General features: G+C 41.6%; 1 protein-coding gene across 2 annotated transcripts in view; it reads left to right on the forward strand.

Moving 5' to 3' along the window:
- Positions 1 to 24,252, forward strand: part of LOC126759207 (teneurin-a) — a 233,261-nt gene that overhangs the window by 35,020 nt on the left and 173,989 nt on the right. For both annotated transcript variants that reach the window (XM_050473899.1, XM_050473900.1), the window contains exons 2-4: positions 20,165 to 20,643; positions 21,137 to 22,111; positions 22,683 to 22,755. In XM_050473899.1, coding sequence (XP_050329856.1) covers positions 20,403 to 20,643; positions 21,137 to 22,111; positions 22,683 to 22,755 — 1,289 coding nt within the window. In that variant the 5' untranslated portion in view covers positions 20,165 to 20,402. The remainder of the gene's footprint in view (positions 1 to 20,164; positions 20,644 to 21,136; positions 22,112 to 22,682; positions 22,756 to 24,252) is intronic.

The following is a 24,252-nucleotide window of genomic DNA, read 5'->3' on the forward strand; positions in this document are numbered from 1 at the left end:
CTGCTTTCGACAGCACGAAAAGGAGCTGCCTTTATGCCGCGATGTCTGAATTTGGTATCCCCGCAAAACTAATACGGCTGTGTAAACTGACGTTGAACAACACGAAAAGCTCCGTCAGGATCGGGAAGGACCTCTCCGAGCCGTTCGATACCAAACGAGGTTTCAGACAAGGCGACTCCCTATCGTGCGACTTCTTCAACCTGCTCCTGGAGAAAATAGTTCGAGCTGCAGAACTAAACAGAGAAGGTACCATCTTCTATAAGAGTGTACAGCTGCTGGCGTATGCCGACGATATTGATATCATCGGCCTCAACACCCGCGCCGTTAGTTCTGCTTTCTCCAGGCTGGACAAGGAAGCACAGAAAATGGGTCTGGCAGTGAACGAGGGCAAGACGAAATATCTCCTGTCATCAAACAAACAGTCGTCGCACTCGCGACTTGGCTCTCACGTCACTGTTGACAGTCATAACTTTGAAGTCGTAGATAATTTCGTCTATCTTGGAACCAGCGTAAACACCACCAACAATGTCAGCCTAGAAATCCAACGAAGGATAACTCTTGCCAACAGGTGCTACTTCGGACTGAGTAGGCAATTGAAAAGTAAAGTCCTCTCTCGACGAACAAAAGCCAAACTCTATAAGTCGCTCATAATTCCCGTCCTGCTATATGGTGCAGAGGCTTGGACGTTGTCAACAACTGATGAGTCGACGTTGCGAGTTTTCGAGAGAAAAGTTCTGCGAAAGATTTATGGTCCTTTGCGCATTGGCCACGGCGAATATCGCATTCGATGGAACGATGAGCTGTACGAGATATACGACGACATTGACATAGTTCAGCGAATTAAAAGACAGCGGCTACGCTGGCTAGGTCATGTTGTCCGAATGGACGAAAACACTCCAGCTCTGAAAGTATTCGACGCTGTACCCGCAGGGGGAAGCAGAGGAAGAGGAAGACCTCCACTCCGTTGGAAGGACCAAGTGGAGAAGGACCTGGCTACGCTTGGAATATCCAATTGGCGCCACGTAGCGAAAAGGAGAAACGACTGGCGCGCTGTTGTTAACTCGGCTATAATCGCGTAAGCGGTGTCTACGCCAATTAAGAAGAAGAAGAATTGTTGCATAGTGTTTATTTACCAATTAGAATAATAAATTTAATGTGAGATTAATGAATCGTATTTACATATGCTAATAAATATTAAATAACAGCCTCAAAGCGAAGGTCTTCAAGATATCGATGATTTGCGCCCACGCCCTGACGGAATAGAAGGATGATGTGATCAAAGTAGCCTTTTGTGAGCGCTTGGAGCGCACCTATGAGAGCAGCCCCTGCCACGATGTCAAAATCGTGCTTGGCGACTTTAACGCCAGGGTGGACAAAGAAGGTATCTTTGGCACAACTGTCAACAAATTCAGCCAGCATGAGAAAACTTCCCAAAATAGGTTGAGGCTGATCGACTTCGGCGGGGCCCGAAATATGATTATCTGTAGTAGTTCATGATTTCAGTAAAGAAAAATTTACCAAATGGAAGAAACGTCTCCAGTGGTTTAGACGTGCATCGACTCGGACCACTATCTTGTTGTAACCAAGATACGCACCCGCCTCTGTGTAGCAAAAAACGTACGTCTACAAACACAAGGAAGTTTCCGCATAGAGAAACTGCAATCACAACAGACAGCCGAACGATTTTCTACGCGAATTGCGCTCCTGCTCTCTGAGAGCAACTCGGTATAAGGGAACTGCTGGACGGCATTTCAAGCTCCTTTCGTATAGTTGCAACCGAAAATATTAGTCTTCGGAAAATGAAAAAGAACAGCTGGTACGATGAGGAGTGCCTTGTCGCAGTAGAGAGAAAGCATACTGTCCACCTCGCAACGTTACAATCGACCACAACACGTGCATATTATGTGAAAGATTAAGGCCCACCCTCAACAAGCTAGTAGAACCCTTTCAATGTGGATTTAGGAAAATCAACAACTGACCAGATATTCACCATGCGCCAAGTCTGGGAAAAGACCCATGACAAGAGGATCGACACACACCACCGCTCCGAGCCGTTCGATACCGACTTTTTCAATCTGATGCTGGATAATTGAAGCTACAGAACTTAATCGAGTAGGTACAATCTTCTTTAAGAGTGTAAATACAACTGCTGGCTGCTTATAATATTGATAAAATTGGTCTCAACACCCGCGTTGTTAGTTCTGCTTTCTCCAGACTGGATAAGGAAGCAAAACAAATGGGTCTGGTAGTGAACGAGGGAAAGACGAAATATCTCCTATCATCAAACAAATAGTCGTCGCACTCGCGACTGGGCTCCCACGTCACTGTCGACAGTCATAACTTCGAAGTTGTAGATAATTTCGTCTATCTTGGAACCAGTATTAACAGCAACAACAATGTCAGCTTCGAAATCCAAGCAGAATAACTAATGCCAACAGGTGCTAATTGGGACTGAGTAGGCAATTGAGAAGTAAAGTCCTCTCTCGACGAACAAAAACCAAACTATACTCGTATTAGTCACTCATTATTCCCGTTCTGCTATATGCTATAGAGGCGTTACGAGTTTTCGAGAGAAAGGTTCTGCGGAAGATTTATATTATATATCGCATTCAATGGAACGATGAGCTGTGTGAGATATACGACGACATTGACATATTTCAGCGAATTAAGAGGCAACGGCTGCGCTGGCTAGATCGTGTCGTCCATGACTCCAGCTCTGAAAGTATTCGACGCAGTACCCGCCGGGGAAGCAGAGGAAGAGGAAGAGATCAGGTGGAGAAGGACTGGGCTGCACTTGGTATCTCAAATTGGCGCCAAATTGCTAAAAGAAGAAACGATTGGCGCGTTGTTGTTAATTTGGCTCTCGGTTATAGCCAAATAGTGTAAGCGGTGTCTACGCCTTTAAAGAAGAAGAACAAATATCATTAAAATAGCAACCTACATGCTATATATTGCTATATATGTATTTAAATAATATTTTCCAAGTTTTCCTAAAAGTTATGTTTTGAATATTATTTTGCTAAATTGCAGTTGACGCAGTATAACAAAAAACAAGAGGCATTGGCGATTCATCTTTGCTACCTCTTCAAAATTTTTATGGAAATGAAAACCGCTCTGTCAACCCACCAAAATATTAGTAAAATTGCGAGGAATGAAATAAATTGCTAAACATTAGCAAAGTGCAGTCTTCACTAGCAATATTACTAGCAAACCAGATTCGCTCTAACAAGCCCAAACTAACAAAGAATTCGAATGAGTGAGGCAATAGCAGCCACAAGCACATGGTTGATAGAATGCACTCACACCTGGCCGAGTTTAAAAGCGAGACAATGAGGCCGGCTATATTTTGTTTGGTCTTTTCCGCTACTCTTGAAGAACATGTTTTAATTGTGTGATCTGTGATACTTTGATTTTCCTTTCAAATAGTCTAGCAGATATGTGCCCTATATTACTGCTTCTAAAGTGGCGAATTGAGTAATACAAGTTCATAAAGTTTGAAAAGAGCAGCAATGCTCGCCAGAGTTACTTGTGCACTAGAAATGTGAGTGTGTGTGTGGCTTTTAAGGTCATCACGAAATTGTAATGGTACAAGATTGGATCCGAAACACGATTGCTTTTCGTCGAATGGATAAATCGCAAGCGCACCGGCAGTGGTTTGATATTGTGCCTATTGGCGCCGGGAACATTCCGCTGAGTGCTCAATTGGAGCTGAGCTTATTATGGCAAAGTGCTCGCTGCGTTATGCAACATTGCAGAATTCAGCCGATCCAATTGCAATCTCTATTTTTTAAGTGGATGTGGATATAAGGTTTTTGTTGGCAACTGTGCTGATTGCTGTGTCTGCAATAAAGCCATAATGCACACTCTTCCCCGCACCCGATGCCTATCTACACTCTTTCATTATTAATTTGCATGTGCCTCGTTCTCGTTTTGCTTTCGTTCCTCTGGCTGCAGACATGTGCAGCATATCGTTTATTGTCCTGATGTTTACCTTTTATGAACAGTTACCATGAGTACAAATCTGGGGGCGTATCGCCGGAAGTGCACCCGTGTCTTAACACGGCTTAAGTTATAAGCAATTCTAGTATTTGTCAGAAAAAATGCTTCTTAATCGAAAATATGTTCCCGTGTGAAGAATTAAAAAAAATTTTCTTTAATAAAAAAATAAATGCAATCTTTAGCCGAACCCTAAAAGGGATACAATGAACATACTAGTGGGCTTTTCTGCTATTCTATTTTAGATTATGTTGTGGTGCTGCTATAAACAACTAAGAGATTCAGTCACCTTTTACCTTTTCCGAATTTGTTGGAAATAGCAAAATTTTAAAGTTTTCGTCTGATGGACGTACTCGTTGTTGTCAGAATGTTATATTAAGTCTTCAGTTATGAAGCGATTTTTCGATCAGTCTGACAATGGAATTGCTTCCCGATTACAAGGATCTTACATATGTAGTTGGAGTACCTGTAACGTGACGGAAGATTAACAAAGCTGCGTGTGCCCAATGTTGGACGGAGATAGCATCTGTGAAAAGATTCTGAGAGCCTTTATCCTATAAAATGCCCTCGACTTTACTAGCTATCCCTGCTTAAAACGTTGATCGCTTTAGGACTGATTTTCATCTAATGAAAGATGAAATGAAAAATGAGCATTCGAGCTCAAGGGCTTCACATCCAGTTAATGCCTTCCTTTGTGCCAATCAATTATTGCTCAACCATTGATTGTCGTTGTAAATCATGTCGGTGACAATCATCGTCCCATCGGATTCAAATATTTAAGCAAGAACATGGACGTAAATAGTTCTGCTGGCACACCTGATAAGAAGCAGCAGCATGAGTACTCGCCTAGGTGGCAACTTGTGGGTGGGTTTGTTGCAAAGTGCTCGTATTTCATATTTGCTAACATCACTTGCCGCTTAGTGCTCCGACAGGCTGACGATGGTGGCGGCGGCGCCACGACGACGTTGCTTGCCACAGTAGAGCACTTGAAAGTCGGAAAAGTCATGCAACCTTTGGGACACTTGTGCAATTGTCGCAATGATACAAATGAGCGCAACAGCAACGTATATTTGCAGACACGCCACGCCACGCCAGCTTTAACTCGGCTCCCGCCATGGCTCTTACAGTCTACTCCGCCGCTCAGCCCCATCCTGCGCCGGGCGTTTGCATACAAGCATGGAAAAGTTCAGCTGAGCCACATTTGAGTTGTAAATTTTGTTTAACCTACTTCGCTATTAATGTGTTTATAATGCCAAGCCGCGCACACCCGCAACACCCGCGCCCACACGTGCCGACACACAACACTCGCACACAATCCAGGGGGCCTCGGTGTGTTGGCATGCATGCGAGTGTGCCGAGAGCGCGCCTGCGGGCGTTTGAGCTCACAGCCATGTCCCGTCTATTTGCGTAACCCCACTCATTCACAGTAAAAGTCTCCACGCATTCTAAGTGAGCGGGGGGAGCGTGTAACTGTGTGTTGGCAGGTTCCATTAATGCGCGGCTAAATTTATCTCTGTGAAAGTTTCATACTTGTTGTGTTTGTGTCACATCAACGTTGAAATGCAAATGGACGGGTTTTCCTTCCACCGCAACCGCTATTCTATTTTAATTTCCTGTTTCGCTCTACCTTTTTCACGTTAAGAAAATGAGTGAACGAACGGGGACTCGAAGCGCGGAAAAGTGTTGGCAAGAAATTTACGGGTCATTAAAGACGAATCCCAGAAATGACAGGTATGGAGTTAAGCACTCAATTTGCCGAGTCACTACAACTTTGCCACTTAACAATACAAAAACATAACATTTGCGGTTATTATTCGTGCTCATATCGCAAGTTACTTTGAGGGCTACGAATGCGAATCTTTAACTCGACGTCTTCTACACATACTTTTTGTTCCACTAGTCTTGTCGCAAGGAAAACTCGAATTTGCTTCTTTTTGAAGAGCTTTGATAAATTGCAATGATGAAGTACCTAGTGATCTAAAGAGTTCGTGACATGTTGGAGAGGAAAAAAAACTATGTAAAATCCATATTATTATTATTTGTAATTGCTATCGCAGGTAAAACACTAAAACACTGATTAAAGCAATCCTTCAACTTTTCGATAACAGTTTTGTGGTAAAGAAGATATTGTTGTTGCCAAAAAGATTTTATTCCCGGCTTCTTTGCGTAGATGCTACGCTTCTTTCCTGCGACAATTTCTTTGGCGTTTGCGAATAAGAGATTACAATGGATTAGGGAGCTATATGAAGCAACTTTGGCATCGTTTTCATTGATTTGTCTATATTGCGGAGTCCACTTTACACGGAGCTTTCACATCCACAGATTTCTTAAAAGTGTCAGTTATTTCGATCGTCTCACATTACGATCACTTTGAATCAATTATATTTTATCTTTTCATCAGCATCTGCCTCTTGGACCTTGGGTTCTCATTTAGCAGAGTTGTGAACCGAACACATTTTACCAATTGTTCGGCCTGGTTTGATCTAGCCACATTGAAAACGGACTTTAAAAAGTTACAAATATTTGGTCGCATTGAATCCATTGTCTGGAAACACCGAGCTGTTTGACAGTACAGAAAAAAAACTGAAACTTTTTCATTTTTCGCGTGTTAGATTTGAAGAAGCCTTCCTCTCTAGTGAGGTATCCAAAAACTTTCTTGGATCGAACTGAACTGCTTTACATTGTTGCTGTTTTCCCATATTACTATTTTGATAACAGAACAGCACGCAAAGATCGCTAAATTGATGACGGCTTATATCTAGAAAGCTTCCATTGAGAAATATTCGCAATAAAGTTCTTCTTTGCCTTGATTACTTTCCCTAAAATTATCAACCAAGAAAATCTAATTAAGCACCGCAAATCAGCAACCGGAAATCATAATTAATAGTGGTGCAATTATTTGTTTTGCTGAAATCGACACTGTTGTGGTCGTGCGATGTTGGTCGACCCTCTGCCCTCTGCCCTCCCAACGACAAAATCATAAAATACCCAACGCCAACCACTGTAGAAATTCATTTGACATGCTGTCAGATAAATGAATTGAGGTAGTTTTTGCGGCCACTGATTGATGGGTGAGATTTGTTGCAAGTTATTGGATATTAGAATTCAGGGAACTCCGCTGGCTTGAAAGCTCAAGGCTTGGAAAAAATAACCTCAAGTAGATCCCACAAAATGTTTGTGTATTTCTATTTCCTACTTTTTCGTAAAAAAAAACTTTTTCGGAAAAATTTGTAATATTTTTAAAATATAGAATTTAGAAAAACCTATTGTCGGTATACATACATATGTATGTATATTTTCGGCATTATTTTGATTGTAGTTTTGCAGCTGGCAATATTTTCGCATGAGAGCGTTGCTGTAATGCCGAAAACAATAAAACATTTATAATTAACTGCCATGAATTATTAATTTCGGTCAACTGATTTGTTAGCCACGGGACTTGCTCGCCAGATCTCCAATATATTTATGGTCAAATGGCCAACGGAAGTCACTAAGCGAATGGGGAATTTATTACATTGCCGCTGTTGCTGCAGCATTTGTAAAAGCTCTGTGCCGGAAATGTATGATTTCAAATTTCCATGCAAAAAGTTGGTGCAACCGCCCCAGAGCAGGGCGGCAGGGGGCAAGGCAAGGCAGTGATAATGAACGAATGCAGTTGCAGAAGTTGCAGTGGCCAGAGAGGCCGACAGGATGCGCCATCTGCAGCGGTCACGGTGGCATATTTGCACATTTTGTAAGTTTCAAGCGCTGGTCACGACCGTGAACGCGCCTGCTCTGTGTGCGTGTCATGCTTTATGGGTCACTGCCATAAATGTTGCTGAAGCCGGAAACGGTTTCAGGAAACGGATGAGCTTGTTACCACACAAATGTTCAGCTCTGCAGCGTATTATGAATGATTCTTTATTATGTGGTATATTTTTTAGTTGGAATTTAGATAAGCGGTGTTTTCCGCTGAACACGCCTGCCAGATATCAGCTCGAGGCTTCCTACTGCCCGAGTCGCCAATAGCAGGAATTTAATGCTGATTATAGGGTGCCACCCGGATTGGCTAGAGACGTGATAAACGATGAAGGAAATGACGATCACAGAGTCCTTGCTAAATGCCGTCTCTATGAAACATGTCTGGGCATTAATAATTCTATTTGCTATAAGATGCAGTCTTTAAGGGGTTCATCTTATGTGACGGGCTCAAAAAATCGATTTTCCATAAATTGCTCTCTTGTTTAGAATACGGTAGTAAAGTGATTTTTTAAAATTCGAAGTCATTTTGATAACACAGCAGTTAGAAGAAGAAGTTGTTCGAAGCAGGTAGTGGAAGAAAATCTTAACGAATCCCTAAAAAACAGGCCGTTACATGGTATGACCCTCTTAAACGGTTTCCATACTTTAATGTGTTATTAACAACAGTGAGGTGAACAAGTTCAAACTTTGGGGTGATAGACATTGTATGAGCAACATACGACCAACAAAAACGACAAAATATGTTCTTGCGGTCGATTTTTCTTTTGTTTTTGCTGCAGGTTATATTTGACTGAATAACGTATTGATTATCAAATCAGAAACTCCCGTTGTACTATGTTTTACGAGAACCTCAAGCAGGTATCTGACTGCCGGTGCGTATGAGTGACATTTTTCTATTCGTTGCGCAAAATACTGGGACAAGAGCGTGAGTTGGCTTTGTGTGGCAAATAGACGAAACAAAACATCGCCAGCTTTTAGCAACTCTATCCGAATCGTGGCTTATTGTTTTTTGCTTTGTTTGCTCGGCGTCGCTGCGCTTCAACGTGCTGCTGGTGCGTTGTGTTGGCACCGTTTTTGGCTTGTGCCTCATCTTTGGCGTCAGAGTTGCCACCTTATAAATTTAGGTGACTACATTAAAATGGCAATGAATGAATGAATGACGGATTAAGGGAAAGTACAGCAAGGCAAATGTGTTGGTGTATTTATGCTAGCATTTGCATCTGTAAACATTTATAGCCGACTGCAGCTGTGTGTGCGTTGCGCTGGCTGTCCTTAATTGCAAGTAAGTGTAATTGCCTGCGTCTCTGCACTTTGTTCACAGCATTTTGCAAAGTTTTTTCCTAGCGTTAATCTGGGATTTTCACAGGTGGGTAAATAATTGTGTGTACGCAAATACATATTTATATGTAATCGCGCTGTAACCCGAGCCGTGTGTATGTGTGTGAGCCATTAAATATACAAACAAATGTTGCAATTTTGTAAATGAGGACGTAAATTTCACCACTATGAGTGTAAGCCCCAATTACATACATACATAATATGTTATATATATACTATATATTATATACATATTTTCTGTTCTGAAGTGCCGTTGAAGCCTCCACAGTTAAAAATATAGCTAAAAATTCTAATAATTTAAAATATCGAATGTATTATTCTGAGTTATGATTTATATTTGTTTTTGTGTTTGAAAATAATAATGAAATCATAAAAAAATTGTCTAAGGCGGAGAATAAATTTAATGCCGAGAACTGGCAACATTGAAAATCGTCGTCCATGTCGAAGCAACCCTTGACCTTTAGAAACCAACGTAGACTAGAACCTTTCGTTACAGCCTTTTCGTGCTTCTATAAAATAAAATCCTTTTGTCAAACTTCATTAGATCAGTGAAGACGAATGAATTGTAATATGACCAATGATAATTCATTCATAAATTTGTTGCGCCGGTCACTAAGACTCCTCGATTCGAGTTTTTACACTTGGAACACTCCAGAAATGAAAGTTATGAAAAACAGGCGCTGCGAAGTTATGCGCGCCTCTCGCCCCAGTCAAATTCGAAGAATGAAAAGAACACAGCCAAAGTCACACAACATCATCTCTTATGCACACACATACTTACACGGAAGTGAGAACTACTGCCTCTGTGCTATATTTATACCGTGTGAGCGTGTGTGTATTTGTGTATGTGCGTGCTCTGTTCATATGCGCACTACTCACCCATTTTTGAGGTAGTTTGTATGCATACTCCATATTCGCGTTGCATACATCAAGGCGCGGACAAGTGTGTGTTTCGAGCTCATGTCCGCATACATTTGCATTTGAAAGCCAAATAAAACTGTAAAGCCATCCGAGCGCCAGCAAACAAGGCACGTTACCTAAGGCTTCAGGCAGGGTGGAGAGCCACGGGGGGGCAAAAAAATTCTACAAAGTAATAAAGAGGTAAGGGGGTTTCCGGCAAAAAAGAAGAAGAGAAAGCAACCAGTCATCCAGCGTGAACGACGGTATAGATGTTTGTGGGGCCAAAGTCGGCATCAGCGCCCGCCGCGGAGGCGAAGGCGAAGGCAGAGGCAGAGGCTAGCGAAATAAGCTCAGGCGCTTATCTAGGATAATGGCACACATACTAATTTTTAATAACTCCAAATGTGTCGAAATGTTGACACACACACGCGCGCAGGCAGCTTCCCACGGCGGAGCGCACATGTGGGCACGGGCGCATTCTTCCGTGTACGGAGTGTGTGAGCGTTGGCGGGTGATAAGCGAAATTGTGTGCGCAGTTGGGCGCTGTGTTGTGCAATCACGTTGATTAAAATGAAAAATAAAATGCTCACCCGGCGCGCATGTGAAATTTAGAATGGAGGAAATGCAAAGAACGCTTGGACTAAATGCCCGTAAATTTCCAGTACACGAATTCTATGAGTTGGAAAGTACTTTTTGAAGCAAATTACTTTCGCCACGCCTCACTGTTGTCAGCCACGATTTGTGTATTTGTATTTGTGCTGCCACCTTAATTCGCAAAGCCCTGCAATAACCATAGTAGGAAATCAGAATTTTAATATAGCAACTTTTATCTGTCCCCATGAGCTATATTCCCCGAATTACTACTAAGCTCTCATCAATGACGGCAGCCTTGCTGTTGCAGGATCTGGATTTGCTTTGAGTTGCAAACTAAAATCAAACATTTTTATATAAAAGTTTCGACCTTCGTAAGAAAAAAGGCAGCAGCCCCTCCAAGCGCATTTAAACCCCTGTGTTCCTTCGCCTTTTGAAAACAGGATTTGTATGAAAAGTAATAGGACTGAGTTGATTTAAAAAAAAATTTATTGAACCAATCGTTACAATTCTTTGAAAACTTTCAAAATAGGTTTCTTCTGCGTCTTGCAGCGCTACCATCGCAATTTTTATGCATTGAAGGCGTAACGGAAGGCATTCTCCTGAATTGCCTTGAAAGCCGAGATGCATGCTGCTTGGATCCCCCTTCATCGGCCTTTTCAGGCAAGGAAACAAAAAAGTCCGGCAGCCATATCTGGGCTGTAGGGCGGCTGGGGAAGCGTTGGGATGCCAGCCTTGGTTAGGTAGCTGTTTACAAGAAAGGCGGTATGAGCCAGTGCGTTGTCGTGGTGCAACTTTCAATCAGCTTCGAGGTCCTGTCGAACCCGATTGACCCTTCGTTTTAGTCTTTTGACGACTTCCACGTATAACTTGACGTTAACGGTTTGTCCAGGAGGAACAAATTCTTGGGCGTTTTCACTTTGGATTTGCTTATTCTTCCCGTCTTCATCAGCAACCTCTTCCTAGCCCTCCAAAAACGCCTGGTGCCACCGAAATACACCGCTTCTTGCTAAAGCAACATCTGGGTAAGCCTGCTTGATCATATCAAATGTCTCTGTCGCAGATTTACCGAGTTTCACACAGAATGTAATCGCGTATTTCTACTCTAACGAACGCTTCATTTTCGGCTTGCTCCATACACGCTCCGAATTACAGTCGTGACGGAAGAAAATCAGTCCTATTGTTTTCTGAATGTATGTTTCTTCGCTTATTGATTAACATCAAGTCCATCAGAAGTTTAAGTGCCGAAATAATTTGTTAAGAACACGAAATATTAAATGATCTCGCGGAGCACCGCGGAAATTACAGCCACTTGCAAACACTAGACCTGTAAGCAGTTGGAACAACCCTTGTGAAATGTATATGCATTACAGATCCACAAAATTAGACAATTCTAGTGCTCTTAATTTGCCGTTGGGCTTTGAGTGCTTGGGCCAGCCGCCGCCCAGGTAATCGCCGCAAAGTACAAATTTACCACTGTTAATAATTTAAGAAGCTCATGGTGATTGCATGAACGCACTGTGGCAGCTGCAGAAGTGCACATGCATATACATATATCCTTGTATGTGTGCGTAGAGCCCATTCATATCAGTTCTCGCTAATCCATATATTTAGTGTGACAACGTTTGCAAATATTTGCTGTATCTCCGTGCAAGCTCATGCAGGTAAACAAATGCCCGCACATGCCACACATGCCCCGCACAGAGAGCCTCGGATCCGAATGTGTTAGTATGCGTGTCATGCAGGATGAATATTTAAATAAAATTAATCGAATATCTGTTGAATAAGCAGTGTTGCAATTGCTCTACTTTGTTGCATAAATGAAGAATTTCGTAATTTGGATCCATTTACAAAGCCTTAATTAATAGATACTTGACTGTCATACGAGTTCACTTGCCAAAATCAAAATATTCGTGGGCATGTTAAAGGTTATGTTTTCCAAATATTATACGCTTAAATGTTATACAAAAATTTATAAAATCTGAGCCAATTAGCCGTAGAGCATTAGATTTTATTCTATTACTCCTTCATCAGATCTCCTTAAGGAATAGTTGTTAGCAAAAATTAGTGAATGGGTGAACCAAGAGCCATCCTTTTGCTTCTCTATAGTGTGACTACTATTTGTTGTTCGACATTCTCAGTTCTTCAAACTTCAAAGGCTCGTCTAGTTCCATGCTTTTAAGTAGTCCATCTGTGCCTATTTTCTATATGACGGCGGAGTTTAAATGACCTGGTTCTTGTAGTTTACAACAATGTCTAAAGTTTGGTTCCGTCCAAACCTCGCGCTCTCTTATTCTGCTTTAATTTGTCTGCAAATAAGCGCTTTCCCGTCCGGGCTCCAGTGCAAATTTACAAATATTTACAGTGCTGGAAGCTTTCGAAGCTTTCAGTTGTGATCTAAACTCGCACAGTGCTTACACCAAATAAAATGTGTTTGAACTCGAGGAAGAGAATTTGTTGTATTTATTTTAGATTAATTGAAATGTAATGCGATGTTTGCTGAAAATATTAAATAATTATATTCTTGTCGTTAGACTTAGAACTGGGAAGAGGGTGACGGAAAATTTGACCAAATGTGATTTTACTCAGTCCAGAGCGTGTTATTCGTAGAAATTCACTCCGAGCTTTTGGGAGTCCCACAGACGTCAATCGTAACGATAAGTGCTCATTCCTGGACAATAGAAATTTGGTAAATAAGGATGCCCGAGACGACACAAGCCAAACCAAATGACACACTATCCTGGTAATTCTAAGCATATTCTTCTTTCCTTTCGTTCTTGATGTCACGAACTAAGTAATTTTTTCGTCAAAAGCTCTGCAAAGTAGTTTTGAGCCGGAACTGTAGTGTTATCTATGTATATTTGTATTTCTCTTGTTTCAATGCGATCTAGCCGAGTTCGCAAACACCTTCAGCCTCAATGTGTCACAATTTGAAACGTTGACCCTAAGAAAGACAATTTTATTTTGCAGATTTTAATTAAATCATTTTTCCCGGACGAAACTGACCTTTCTGCGATATGTATAAATATTTCAGTGCGGCGGTTTTTTATAACACTATTATTAATTTTGATGTAAGCAGTTGTCAGGGAACCCTGAAATTTCTGGAATACACGTGCATCTGATTCTCCGAAAAACAAATTACTGTTGTCTTCACTTAACGCCACAACAAAGGCGATTCATTAATTTAAAAATTTTAACTTTGAGCGAAACATGTGTCTGCAGATTACGGCTCCCCTTCGGGTAATAACTGTCAGTTTGTCTAATAAGTTGCTGTCAGAGAAGTAACGGCTTGCACGACGCCAAGATGAAGTCAAGGATAAAACTATAAAAGCGAGAAACTAGCAGCATAAATCAACATCATAAACCAGTTGTTGCTACTATTGCCTCTGTTGCTGTCACTTTGCTGCTTGCTTTGCCAGCCGGAAGAGGGCTGGGGCAGCGAACACAATGCCGCGGTGTTTCGCTTCGGCACAATCAGGTTATTAGTTTATTGGAAGCAATGTGCTTGCAACAAAGCGCAAGAGTGTGTCGAAGAGGAAAATGTCGAGTAAAGGAATACACAGCAAGACGTCAAAACCGCAGAGTTCGGCTGAACCACCCGGGAAAGTGATGAGAATGTGGCAGTAATCTGACACTTTGCCATCATTTATCGCTAACGTTGTGTGTAAGGTTTTCGCGCCCTTACCCTGGAGGGATTTGGCGTGCGGACTATCCGCTGGCGTCTGTGAAGTTTAAAGTGCTGCTAATAGGAAATAAATTGCCTTCTCATCGCAGCGTTAAATTTTTAAAGCCAAGAATAAATAAATGAAAGCTTAACTCGAACGGTTCTCTTTGCGTAAACATATGAACATTGCGAAATGTAAAAATAAAAATAAAGGGAGCAACATTCACGCAACGTCACATCTCGTCTGCTCCGCTGGGCTTCTGCATTTAACCATCACTCACCAGCCACTCGCCACTAAAAAAAGTGTTTGCCTAAAATGCAGCTCAAACTTGTTTTGATATACTGGAACGCAGGAAGCCGCCGGAAGTGTGGTCATCTGTTGCCGTGGTGGCAACTTGGTCAACTCGTGTCCAATGTCTGTTCTACACAATAGCAATCAACAGAGGCCAGCCAATGCCGGCGTTGCTCATTCGCGAGAAAAGCACTTCTTTGTTTGACTATACGAGTTAGCAAGCCGAAGTGAATCAGCTTTTTTAAAATTACATAAACACAATAATTGTCTGGAATTTTGGTGACCCGTAAACATACCAGGTAGAAAACAGCAGAAGATTAAGTGAGTTGGTCTTTTTATATACTGCAAAATCGAGCCCCACTCATTTAATGCCGGATAAAAGTGGGAACCTATTAATGGTAAAACCAAAATGTAATGAATTTGGAAAACAAATGAGTCGATGTATAGTACATAATGGCATAGCGAACGTCATCGAACCTCGCCCTTAGCGAGGACAACTGAGCCTAAACAAATAAACTGCTTGCCAATGGGTGTTTCGTTTGATCGCATAGAATTCATTTAAAATTGTTGTTGCATTACAAGGATACTACTTATACAATACGGTTACATATGCAGCCAATCTGTCCCCCCTTTTTAATAAAAGCGAATTGTTAGTGTTTCATTGCATATTTGTTTGGCCTTCGACCATACAAATATTAGTCAAATGTGGCAAGATTCATTGTCTTAATTCAAATTTCCTTTTATGCTTTTCCTTTGATTTTATTTAATAAACTCCTGCTCAAAAATTGTATATTTCCTTTGATTCCCCTCTCACTTTCACTCAAAAACTACCTCTCTTAATAAGAGAATGGTAATACTACTTCAGTAGTGAGAAGCCGCTTTTCAGAATGACATGGGAGAAGACATTGCTCTTGATTTAAGATAACATGAGTTAATGTATCATTAACTGTCCAAATTGGTAAGGTCTTGAAATGTGCGGTGTGACGCCCATTCTATAAACTATGACCTATCTCAATGAAATTTATATATCGCGGAGGCAAACATTGAGGAGAGGGTAAAGAAAGTTGGCTTATACTGCTGTAGACGAGCTCTTGGAAGGAGTTGAGGCCACTCAACAAAAGCAGTACTTTGGAGTTCTTGGTCCCACAAAGAACCGGCGACCAAATGAGACCCTATGTTTTTGTTTTTTTATCGTTCAGCCACTCACCTAACCTAATAATATATAGTTAAGAGTAGGGGATGAGTATGAGCCATGGAAATGCACTTATGTGGACGAGCAATGTGAGTGTGAGTGGCTGCCGGCCAACTGTCTGGGTGTGCGCCACGTGTGCTGGTGACACACAAAGCACAGCTAGAGTCAAGGGTGCACCTGGTGACGTGAATTGAGGCACACAAACTCGGTAACAAGAAACGAAATCAAATAGATGAATTTCCATATACATATGTATGTGTGCGTGGAGTCGCACAAACACAGCCAAGCATGGCGAATGGCAAGTGGCAGCAAGCGCCATATTTTGTATGCTCGTGTACCCGTCATAAATGGCGACCGCAGTTCAGTGAGCGCGCCCTGTAGGGGCTGATGTATGGGTGGGTGTGCGTGCGTGCAAGTGACACGTGCATGTCATTTGTGTGCAGTTGGACGGAAAGTGCTCTTTGGGCCGAATGCTCGTGCACCATGCACTCAGGTTTGAATTATGGGCAGGTGTCGCAATGCAACAAATTGTTACGAGCATCCTCATGCCGCGCAGGCGACGCTTGAGTGCCGTTCATTGGAGCAGGTGTTTAAATTATGGAAGAACAAGGTAGTACTAAGGGCGGTCGCAACCGACTATAGGGATGTGAACGCGTGCAGTCAGAGAACTTTCGGTTCCACATTTATTTAAAATACAAACTTTTTTAACTTGTGGCACTATCCCTGTCATTCTTTACTCACTAACACTTTTTTTAATGTTGCGGAATGACCTATGCAAAATCAATATTTTCTTTGGGAATTACTCACGTTAGTTCGTCACAAGTTTTCGCAATTTTTGCTTCAGCTCTCGTATTCGAACTCGGACAAAATCACTACACTTTTATGGCTTAAGAGTGAGAGTTCTCTTGCAAATATTCCCATCCCACATATATAGTATATAGCTATAAGTATAGTAACAGTTTCATGTCTGTACATTGAAATTATCTCAAAAATGGCATATATTTAAATAAGAAAATACTAAACCACTTGGTATTACGTTGTTGTACATTACTTCCTCTTAGCAGCAGTTCCCCCAGCGGAGTAAACCTTTTACCAGTCATAGGCTCTTTGTATCTTTCTAGTTATACAACGTTCGGACCGACATTAAAAACATTATTTCGTAGAAAAAATAGGTTTTCGTCCTAGAACTTACGTTTTCATCCTTATGAAATCTGTCAAAGGAAAGCACATTTAAAAGCAGTTTTCATTGAAAACTAATTGAAAACTTACATTCCATTCATTTTGATCGGTGCCTTCTCTAGTTTAGCCGGTGTTATTGGAAGACATATTGCGCCATCCCTAAATTATCACTTCATATTTGCTCAAATTCCGCGTGCAAATAGTATAAACCTATAAAAAATTTTGTCCAACACGATTTAATCGGCATCCCAAGGTCCCCTATTATCCCTTGGTAGGATTAAACGTTATTTTTCCAACTTAGCTGGCTTATTGACAACGGCAAGGTGCTGGGTAGTATAATATAGTCATTATCTTCTCAGAGCCAATAATTTCATTATTAAAATTTTCGTTTCGGGATTCTATGAAACACCATCTTTAATAATAAGTGTACCAAATATTAAAGATTCCAAAACTTACTATTTTTGGTGTTCAAAATGTAAACAAACGAAAACACATCGAAAACACTCGGTGTCGGTCAGAACGACTTCTACAATCCAAAAATATTTTCAATGCCCGAACTTAGTATTGATTCTTAAGACTTTGTTCAATGAAATAAAGGACTAAGATTTATTGCGGCGATCCAAAGGCAGGAATATTACAATAAAGTTAAGGCAAATAATTGAAGTAAGGAAAAGTAGGTAATAGAGAAACACTTCACACAGGGTACAGGCACGGATCCACGAGGGAGGAACTGTGGGAGATTTACCCCCCTTAAAAGTTAAAAGTTATACATTATTTATAGTGAATAGTATATTTATTGAATTGAATTTTAGTATAATGAGAAAACGCCGTATTGATTTTATGCTGTAAAATAAATGTTGAAATATGAGTCAAAAATTAAATTATATAGTGAAGAAAACGGTGCGGCAACACCAAGCAAACTTGAATCACCATTGACAACGAGTACGAGGGCAGCGTCTTTCAATTGGAATTTTACAGAAATTAGTTCAAAAATTATCAAAAACTATGAACTAAGAGTGCTTAGTGCCTTTACTAACTTAAAGTTTTTAAATTTTCTACTTGGGTTGCAAATGGTTTGGTTTCAAACTTGCTGGTTAGCTCTATTCTTCTGTCTTCTGCGGTATCAAGTACACGAAGCGAAAAGTGTACCCACTGCATTGGCATCCCTTTTTGTCCTTCTTTCCTTTTGCTGCAATAGTTCTCAAAGGCCATTCGATCCACTTGCCATGGCTAGGAAAAACTTGTTTGACAAAATTCCATGCTTTCGGGAGAAATACGAGTAGTAAACCGAAGAAGCTTCCTTGACTGTGTGCCAAAGCAAGGGAAAGAACGCTTGGTTGTGAAGCAAAGATGCGATAAAGTTTCGCGCCAATGTGAATTAATTGCGTGACACATGTCGTCCATTAAATAAACTATAGCGCAACGCTACACTTTTGCGGCAATCAACCGTTAGGCCCACAAGCTCACCAAACAGGCGTAATTAAAACCCAGACGCTTAGCAGTAATGCTGCCTGTGCAGATGGGAGCGCGGAGGATTCACGCTGCTCAGCTTTAAACTCAGTAGCTCCACAGCGTTCATTAGATGACGTCACACATTGGGACGTTGCTGCGCTTCTCGCACAAGGCGGCGCGCATCTAACACCATCTTACATTTATGTAGCCATTCAGCTATGTGGTCGCGTCGCTTTTCGTTAAAAAATGGTGTTGAATAAATTATGTGGCGCGAATCTTGAGGCCGTCCAGGAATAGCACGCGTTGTGCCACCAGCCGGCAACTTATCTTCCTTTTTTCTGGGCGTCAAATTATCACGCTGCATCATCGCCTTAGCCGGCTCAACATTTTCCTCCGACCTCTCTTCTTCTCTTTGCGCGCTGCTCAGCATTTTGATGAAGATGTAATGAACTTAGTATCTGAAGACTTGAAGACTTTATCTATTGATAAATGTTGTTGCTATTGAAACAAATGCTTAGTGAAAACGACGAGCACCGGAGGTGCGACGCTGGCCGGAGCTTAAAAATGCTGACTTTAATCGAGATCTGGCCCAGATACGGGTATACATGTATGTATATAGCTATGTATGTATCAGATGTTAGCTTTTTGCAAACAATCGGAGCTGATTCAACCATTTCAAGGTAATCGAGCAATAAGTCGATTTAATGATTCACAGCTCCGGCTGCAGTCCAATTGGAATTAAATTATTTTGCTGAAAGTTCGTTTTTACTAATCGCCTATTTTGTAAATACTGCTCTGGGCGTGATACTGTTGAAACTAAATTAATAAATTTGTTCATATTTTCTCAATACTCGCTAGATATTCGACAAATACTTCGAATTCTAGAATTTGTAGTAGACGCCCTTGTAAAGCAAAAACTTCGCTTTTTATTAGTTTGCTATAAATTTGCGTGGTTCGATTCCTTCAATTCCTCGGCATTGTCGCAAGTGTCGATAATTCCCAGCTGTGCCTTGACGTATCGACCACAAACAGAATTAGCATCGGCTAAAGTAGTAAAGTTTAACCACTTGATATGTAATTCGGCGCGCAATAAATGTGAAAATGCTCAAAAAGTTGCTTGCCCTCGGCGAAAGAAGGGAATGTGTAATAGGTGCATAGACAGTTTATGAGCGTTTTCCTCTCCTCTCATTGTTTAACAGTGATGAGGGATATGGGAGGGGTACCGTGTTTTGTTAGCGATGTCGCTGGCTATTACTTGGGCCATTGAAATTAAAAGCGAGCACTTAAGTGCCAAGTGCGGCCCCATCTGCGTTACTCTCGCTTTCGGCTGTCGGCTGTCGGCATGTCGTTACTGAAAAATTAATATTCATTTTAATTTCGAGCACCAGCCAAAAGACACACCGTTTGGGCCACCTGCGCAGTCCTAAGTGAATGGGGGTGCATTCGCACACATTCGAAGAAAGCATCGATATAGGCTGTGGAGTTTGGAAGCGCGGGCAGGAGAGCCTGCATTTATACCTTTTTAAATTTGTAAATGAAGTGCTTCGGACAATTTATTTTAAAAGTCTCCACTTTGTGTCCTCTACTTTTCGCTGAAAATTTTTCAATACTCGTAGAGTAATAACAAGCCTTGCCATCGGGATGAACAGATAAAATGTGGCCTTTGCTCATTTATTCTTTTCGAAATATGACTCTGCTCTTGAGAGATGATACTTTAAAAATATTTTGAATAATTTTACTGTTATCTGTGTGCTATTTTTCAAGAGAAATTATTGTTCAGCAGCACTAACTGTAAATATCTGCTTTCTTATCTTTTCAGTTACGCTAAATAAGAGGGAGAATGTGGGACCAAGTGTGTGTGTAAGTGAATGTGGCATCAGCTATGGTGAACTGGTACAAATATGCAGTGCCAAGGACATAAATCAAATTTAGCCGTTTCCAGTTGCTCGCGCAGTAACGGTATTTAAAACAGTGCGAAGCAGTTAAGCGGCATACGAGAGCTACGACAACCACATTTACCACAACTTCAAGCAAACCCTCATACCGGGATTGGCAGCATGTCCAGCCATTCGGGCACGATTGGCCGCAAGCGCGGTGGCAGTGCCAGCGAGTACTATTTTGGCGGTGGCGGTAGCGGTAGCGGCGGCGGCGACCAGATGCGCCGACAGCGGTCGGCCGAGTGGCATAGCCACCACGGCTACAGCAGCAGCGAGGACGAGTACCAGAACACGACGCAGTCGACAGCCTTCGATACTCAACTCTTGGCACAGCTGCTGTTGCAGAGTCAGCAATTGGCAAGTGAGTAGATTGGCGAGTGCCAAAGCATGGGCGTGCAGATGTAGATGTGGTGTGGTGTGGTAGGGGGGAATGGGTAATGCTGGGTTGGGGTGGCATCCGAAATGGCCAAATATCTTATTCAATTAGTAATGGACAGTCTTAAGCTGAATTTAAGCGGATTAATGAAATGGACGTCCATTCGTTGGACTCTGCTACGCAGCCAAATGGAATGGATGAGTAGATAAATTTAGGACGAAAGATATTACAATTTACGGCATAATGTACTGGGGTTCGAATGGGCTTTATTAGGCTGATTTAGGTGTTTTAGCGGAAATTCGAAGAGAAATCAATGCACGTAACGGTAACGGAAAAAATATTGTTAGGATAATTTGGTTGGCATTTTTAAGTTCATTTCATTTCCTTCCCCACTTTTTCTTGAAAATGTTATCTGCTCAGGGGTTCCTTGTATATGTTTCGTTGAGTACTAAAACCTCTTTCTACCATTTTCTTACAGATTTGGATCGCTATAACTCTGACTGTGAAAATCCAATAAACTCTCCGTCACTACTTACCGAATATACGAACTCCATGCGCGACTCCGGCACCAGTTCAGCTTTTCACCTTCAAACGCAACAACAAAACACGGGGCTGTGCTCACCTATGAAACAACAGACTGATCTTGCTGCCATCCTGTCAGCATCACAAAACACTGCCGCCAACAAATATCAAGCAAATCAATCGTCACTGAGCGTGGCTCTTCTTCCAAATAGCGTCAGTACAACCCGAAGTACAAATCCATTTCTAAACGCCAAATACGATACACAATCAAACTCGGATTCATTGAGCGAACGACTGTCGTTCTCAGGCAGTATAGTGATGTTGGATCGTTTGCAAGCGACTGCGGAAACCGCCGCTGCACTATCCGCAAGCGGCAACAGCACTATTGGTTTAAGTGCACTCAATTCCTCTTTTTTATTGCCGACTAGTTCTACGGCCAGCAGTCTGAACCCTAGCATTCGCGAAAGTAATAGCAGCGGAGCTGCGCGAGCTCATCGCACAAAAAGTGGGCGCACACAAAGTCGCGCCATCGCTGGTAGTGCTTCTACAGGTGGAATGACATCTTCTAGTAGTGGGGCCTCTTCTTCAGCAGAGGTTGCAAGCGCTACAGCTGCGGCTATTGCGAGTCGCAGTGAGCGTGAGAAATTTAAATTGCACCAAATGCAAAAAGAACTGCTGGAGTACACACAATCCACAGCCGAAAGCTCCATTGGTATGGATTTAGATGAGTTCGTTACTTCCGGTGGAGAGTCTGAGCCGCCGCCAGAGCCAGCACCACCGGAAATACCGCCACGCACACAATCACTTCTAATGTCGCTACAAAAGCATTCGGACTATAAGCTCAAGTACGAAGAAAAAGGCGGCCAAAAGCATGAGGAGTTTATACCGACGAGTCAATTGCATCAACAACAGCAACCACCTTCGCAGAAGGGTAAGTTTCGAAAAGCTTTCGATTTAGCAACGCTCAAAGGTTAGCTCGAAGAATTTCAATAGGTGTTGTAAGGTAGATAAAAGCTCTGACTACCCATAAAGAGCATGGTATTTGCGCCGCTTGAGAAGCTTTTTTATAGCAGAGGAGATCCCTTCTCAGGCAAATAGGATTAGCTTGTGTATATTATATAAAGCTTTTTATAGCAAAAGTGCAGAATTCACTCCACCAACTTTCCTCGTTGGAAAAGGATAATAATGAAATAAGAAGTGGGAAATAGGGAAAGCTTAGAAAAAATTTAATAGAAATTATTATGTTTATGGGCACCAAAACTAACGGACACACTACGATAGTTAAAAAACGGCAGACCTTGATAAAATTTCAAGTTTTGCTTCTTACATTCAAAAAGTATTTAAAATATTCAAATACAATTTTCTTGGTACATTTTTAAGGGAATAGCAATCGGAAATATCCAACAAATTTTTAAGACACCCCATATACAAGTATCTATTGACAAAAAGATGCAGGGTTGATTAAAAACTTGTGCCTTATAATATTTTCTTATTTCTTTCAGATTTTATAATTGCCGATAACTTACGCTCTAGCGAAAGTCAGTCGAAGTCGAGCGATACACAGAGCCAATCTGGGTGAGTTGCATATAATACCATATCATAATGCGACGAATGCTGCAAATAGCCTAATATTTGACTTTTTGTATTTGAGGAGATGGTTTGAAGAGAGGAGAGCACTGTTACACTTTTCAGTGGGATTTTAAACTTACTCAAGTGCGAATACCTATAATAATAACATGGTGCTTCGCTGGCGAGTGCGTGCTGCTTCTTTTCACGGGGTATGTGCTTTGCTTGGCTTTCTTCTTTCTTCTTTCTATTGTCGTATTGTGGGTCGCAAAATTGCTTTCTATTGTGAGCGGGTGGAACTTGCACGGTCTTCTCGATTGCAATTTTGCTAAATAATTCGATTTGGGAAATATTACAAAATCTCGATTCAATTTAGAAAAATCGCATTTGACACGCATTACGCACATTCTACACATTGAGCCAGCGGAAAGCAACAGGACATCACGAAAGCACATACACGAACGCAGGCTTGCCAAGTGGACGGCTGGACGCGAGGACAGTAAAGGCGAGGGCGTCAGTTAATTCTGGCGAAAATATCATCCTTACATCTTATTATACTCGTGTTGGCGCAGTTTCTTCGGTGTATTTTATTACCTTTGCAGTTTATTGCGAATCTTGCATTGTGAACTATTATGAGTTTGTGCCGGCAGCCATTCAAGAGCTCTTTCGCCACAGAGCCAAGGCTACTGGCAAGCTACTTATAGAATGAGACGTTTTCAACATTCAAAGGCTTGGGCCCCACTTGTCTGCACTGTTTCGGTTCTTTAACTGTCCATATCCATTTCATACTTGTGCGTTGTGGTAGTAAAGATACTCGGCACTAACTTTCGGTGTGTCACATGCGAAGTCGGGAGTTCTTAAGGAAGTTGCACATTGTCATTTGTTGCTGCTAATACGTCTTCAGTTGCCCAACGTTAGCGGACAATGCATCAAAAGGTTGCAGTTTCAGTTCATAACTTATTTTGTTCTTTTCAATTCAAAGTGAAGCTGATAAAAAAACACAATATTAATCTTCAATCTTCCATTGAAATTGATTGCTTTACCTCTATGCAAGTCAACGGTATGGCATCTCTAATGGAGGCGCCTTTTGTGGAGTATTTAATTTTCACATTTTTAAATTTAAATTTCACAATTCGTATTGATTTTGGCATGGTGCGCTGCCTCTAACGGTATTTAAAAGTCGAATTGTCTAAACAAACTAATGCTGCTGCTGCTGGATGTGTATGTACCTGCTTGAATTGGCTTCGGCTTAGGTGTTCATGATCAACGTGTGTTGGGGAAAGGGTCTGTAGGCAAATTATGCTTCTGGGTCTGAACCAGAATCTTTTCGTCTTGAGTTGTGTACATCCCAAGGCTGATGCAACGCATTTATATTCCTGCATGTTTTCCTTTCCTCTTTGCACTCACACTTGAATCTGACAATTGTGCCGCCAATATGTAATTTCTGGGAATACGTTTCTCAGTCTAAACCGAGGATTAAGCAGCGAATAATGTACGTGTTGCCAC

Source organism: Bactrocera neohumeralis, chromosome 5 (assembly GCF_024586455.1).
Source record: "Bactrocera neohumeralis isolate Rockhampton chromosome 5, APGP_CSIRO_Bneo_wtdbg2-racon-allhic-juicebox.fasta_v2, whole genome shotgun sequence".
Classification (NCBI taxonomy): domain Eukaryota; kingdom Metazoa; phylum Arthropoda; class Insecta; order Diptera; family Tephritidae; genus Bactrocera; species Bactrocera neohumeralis.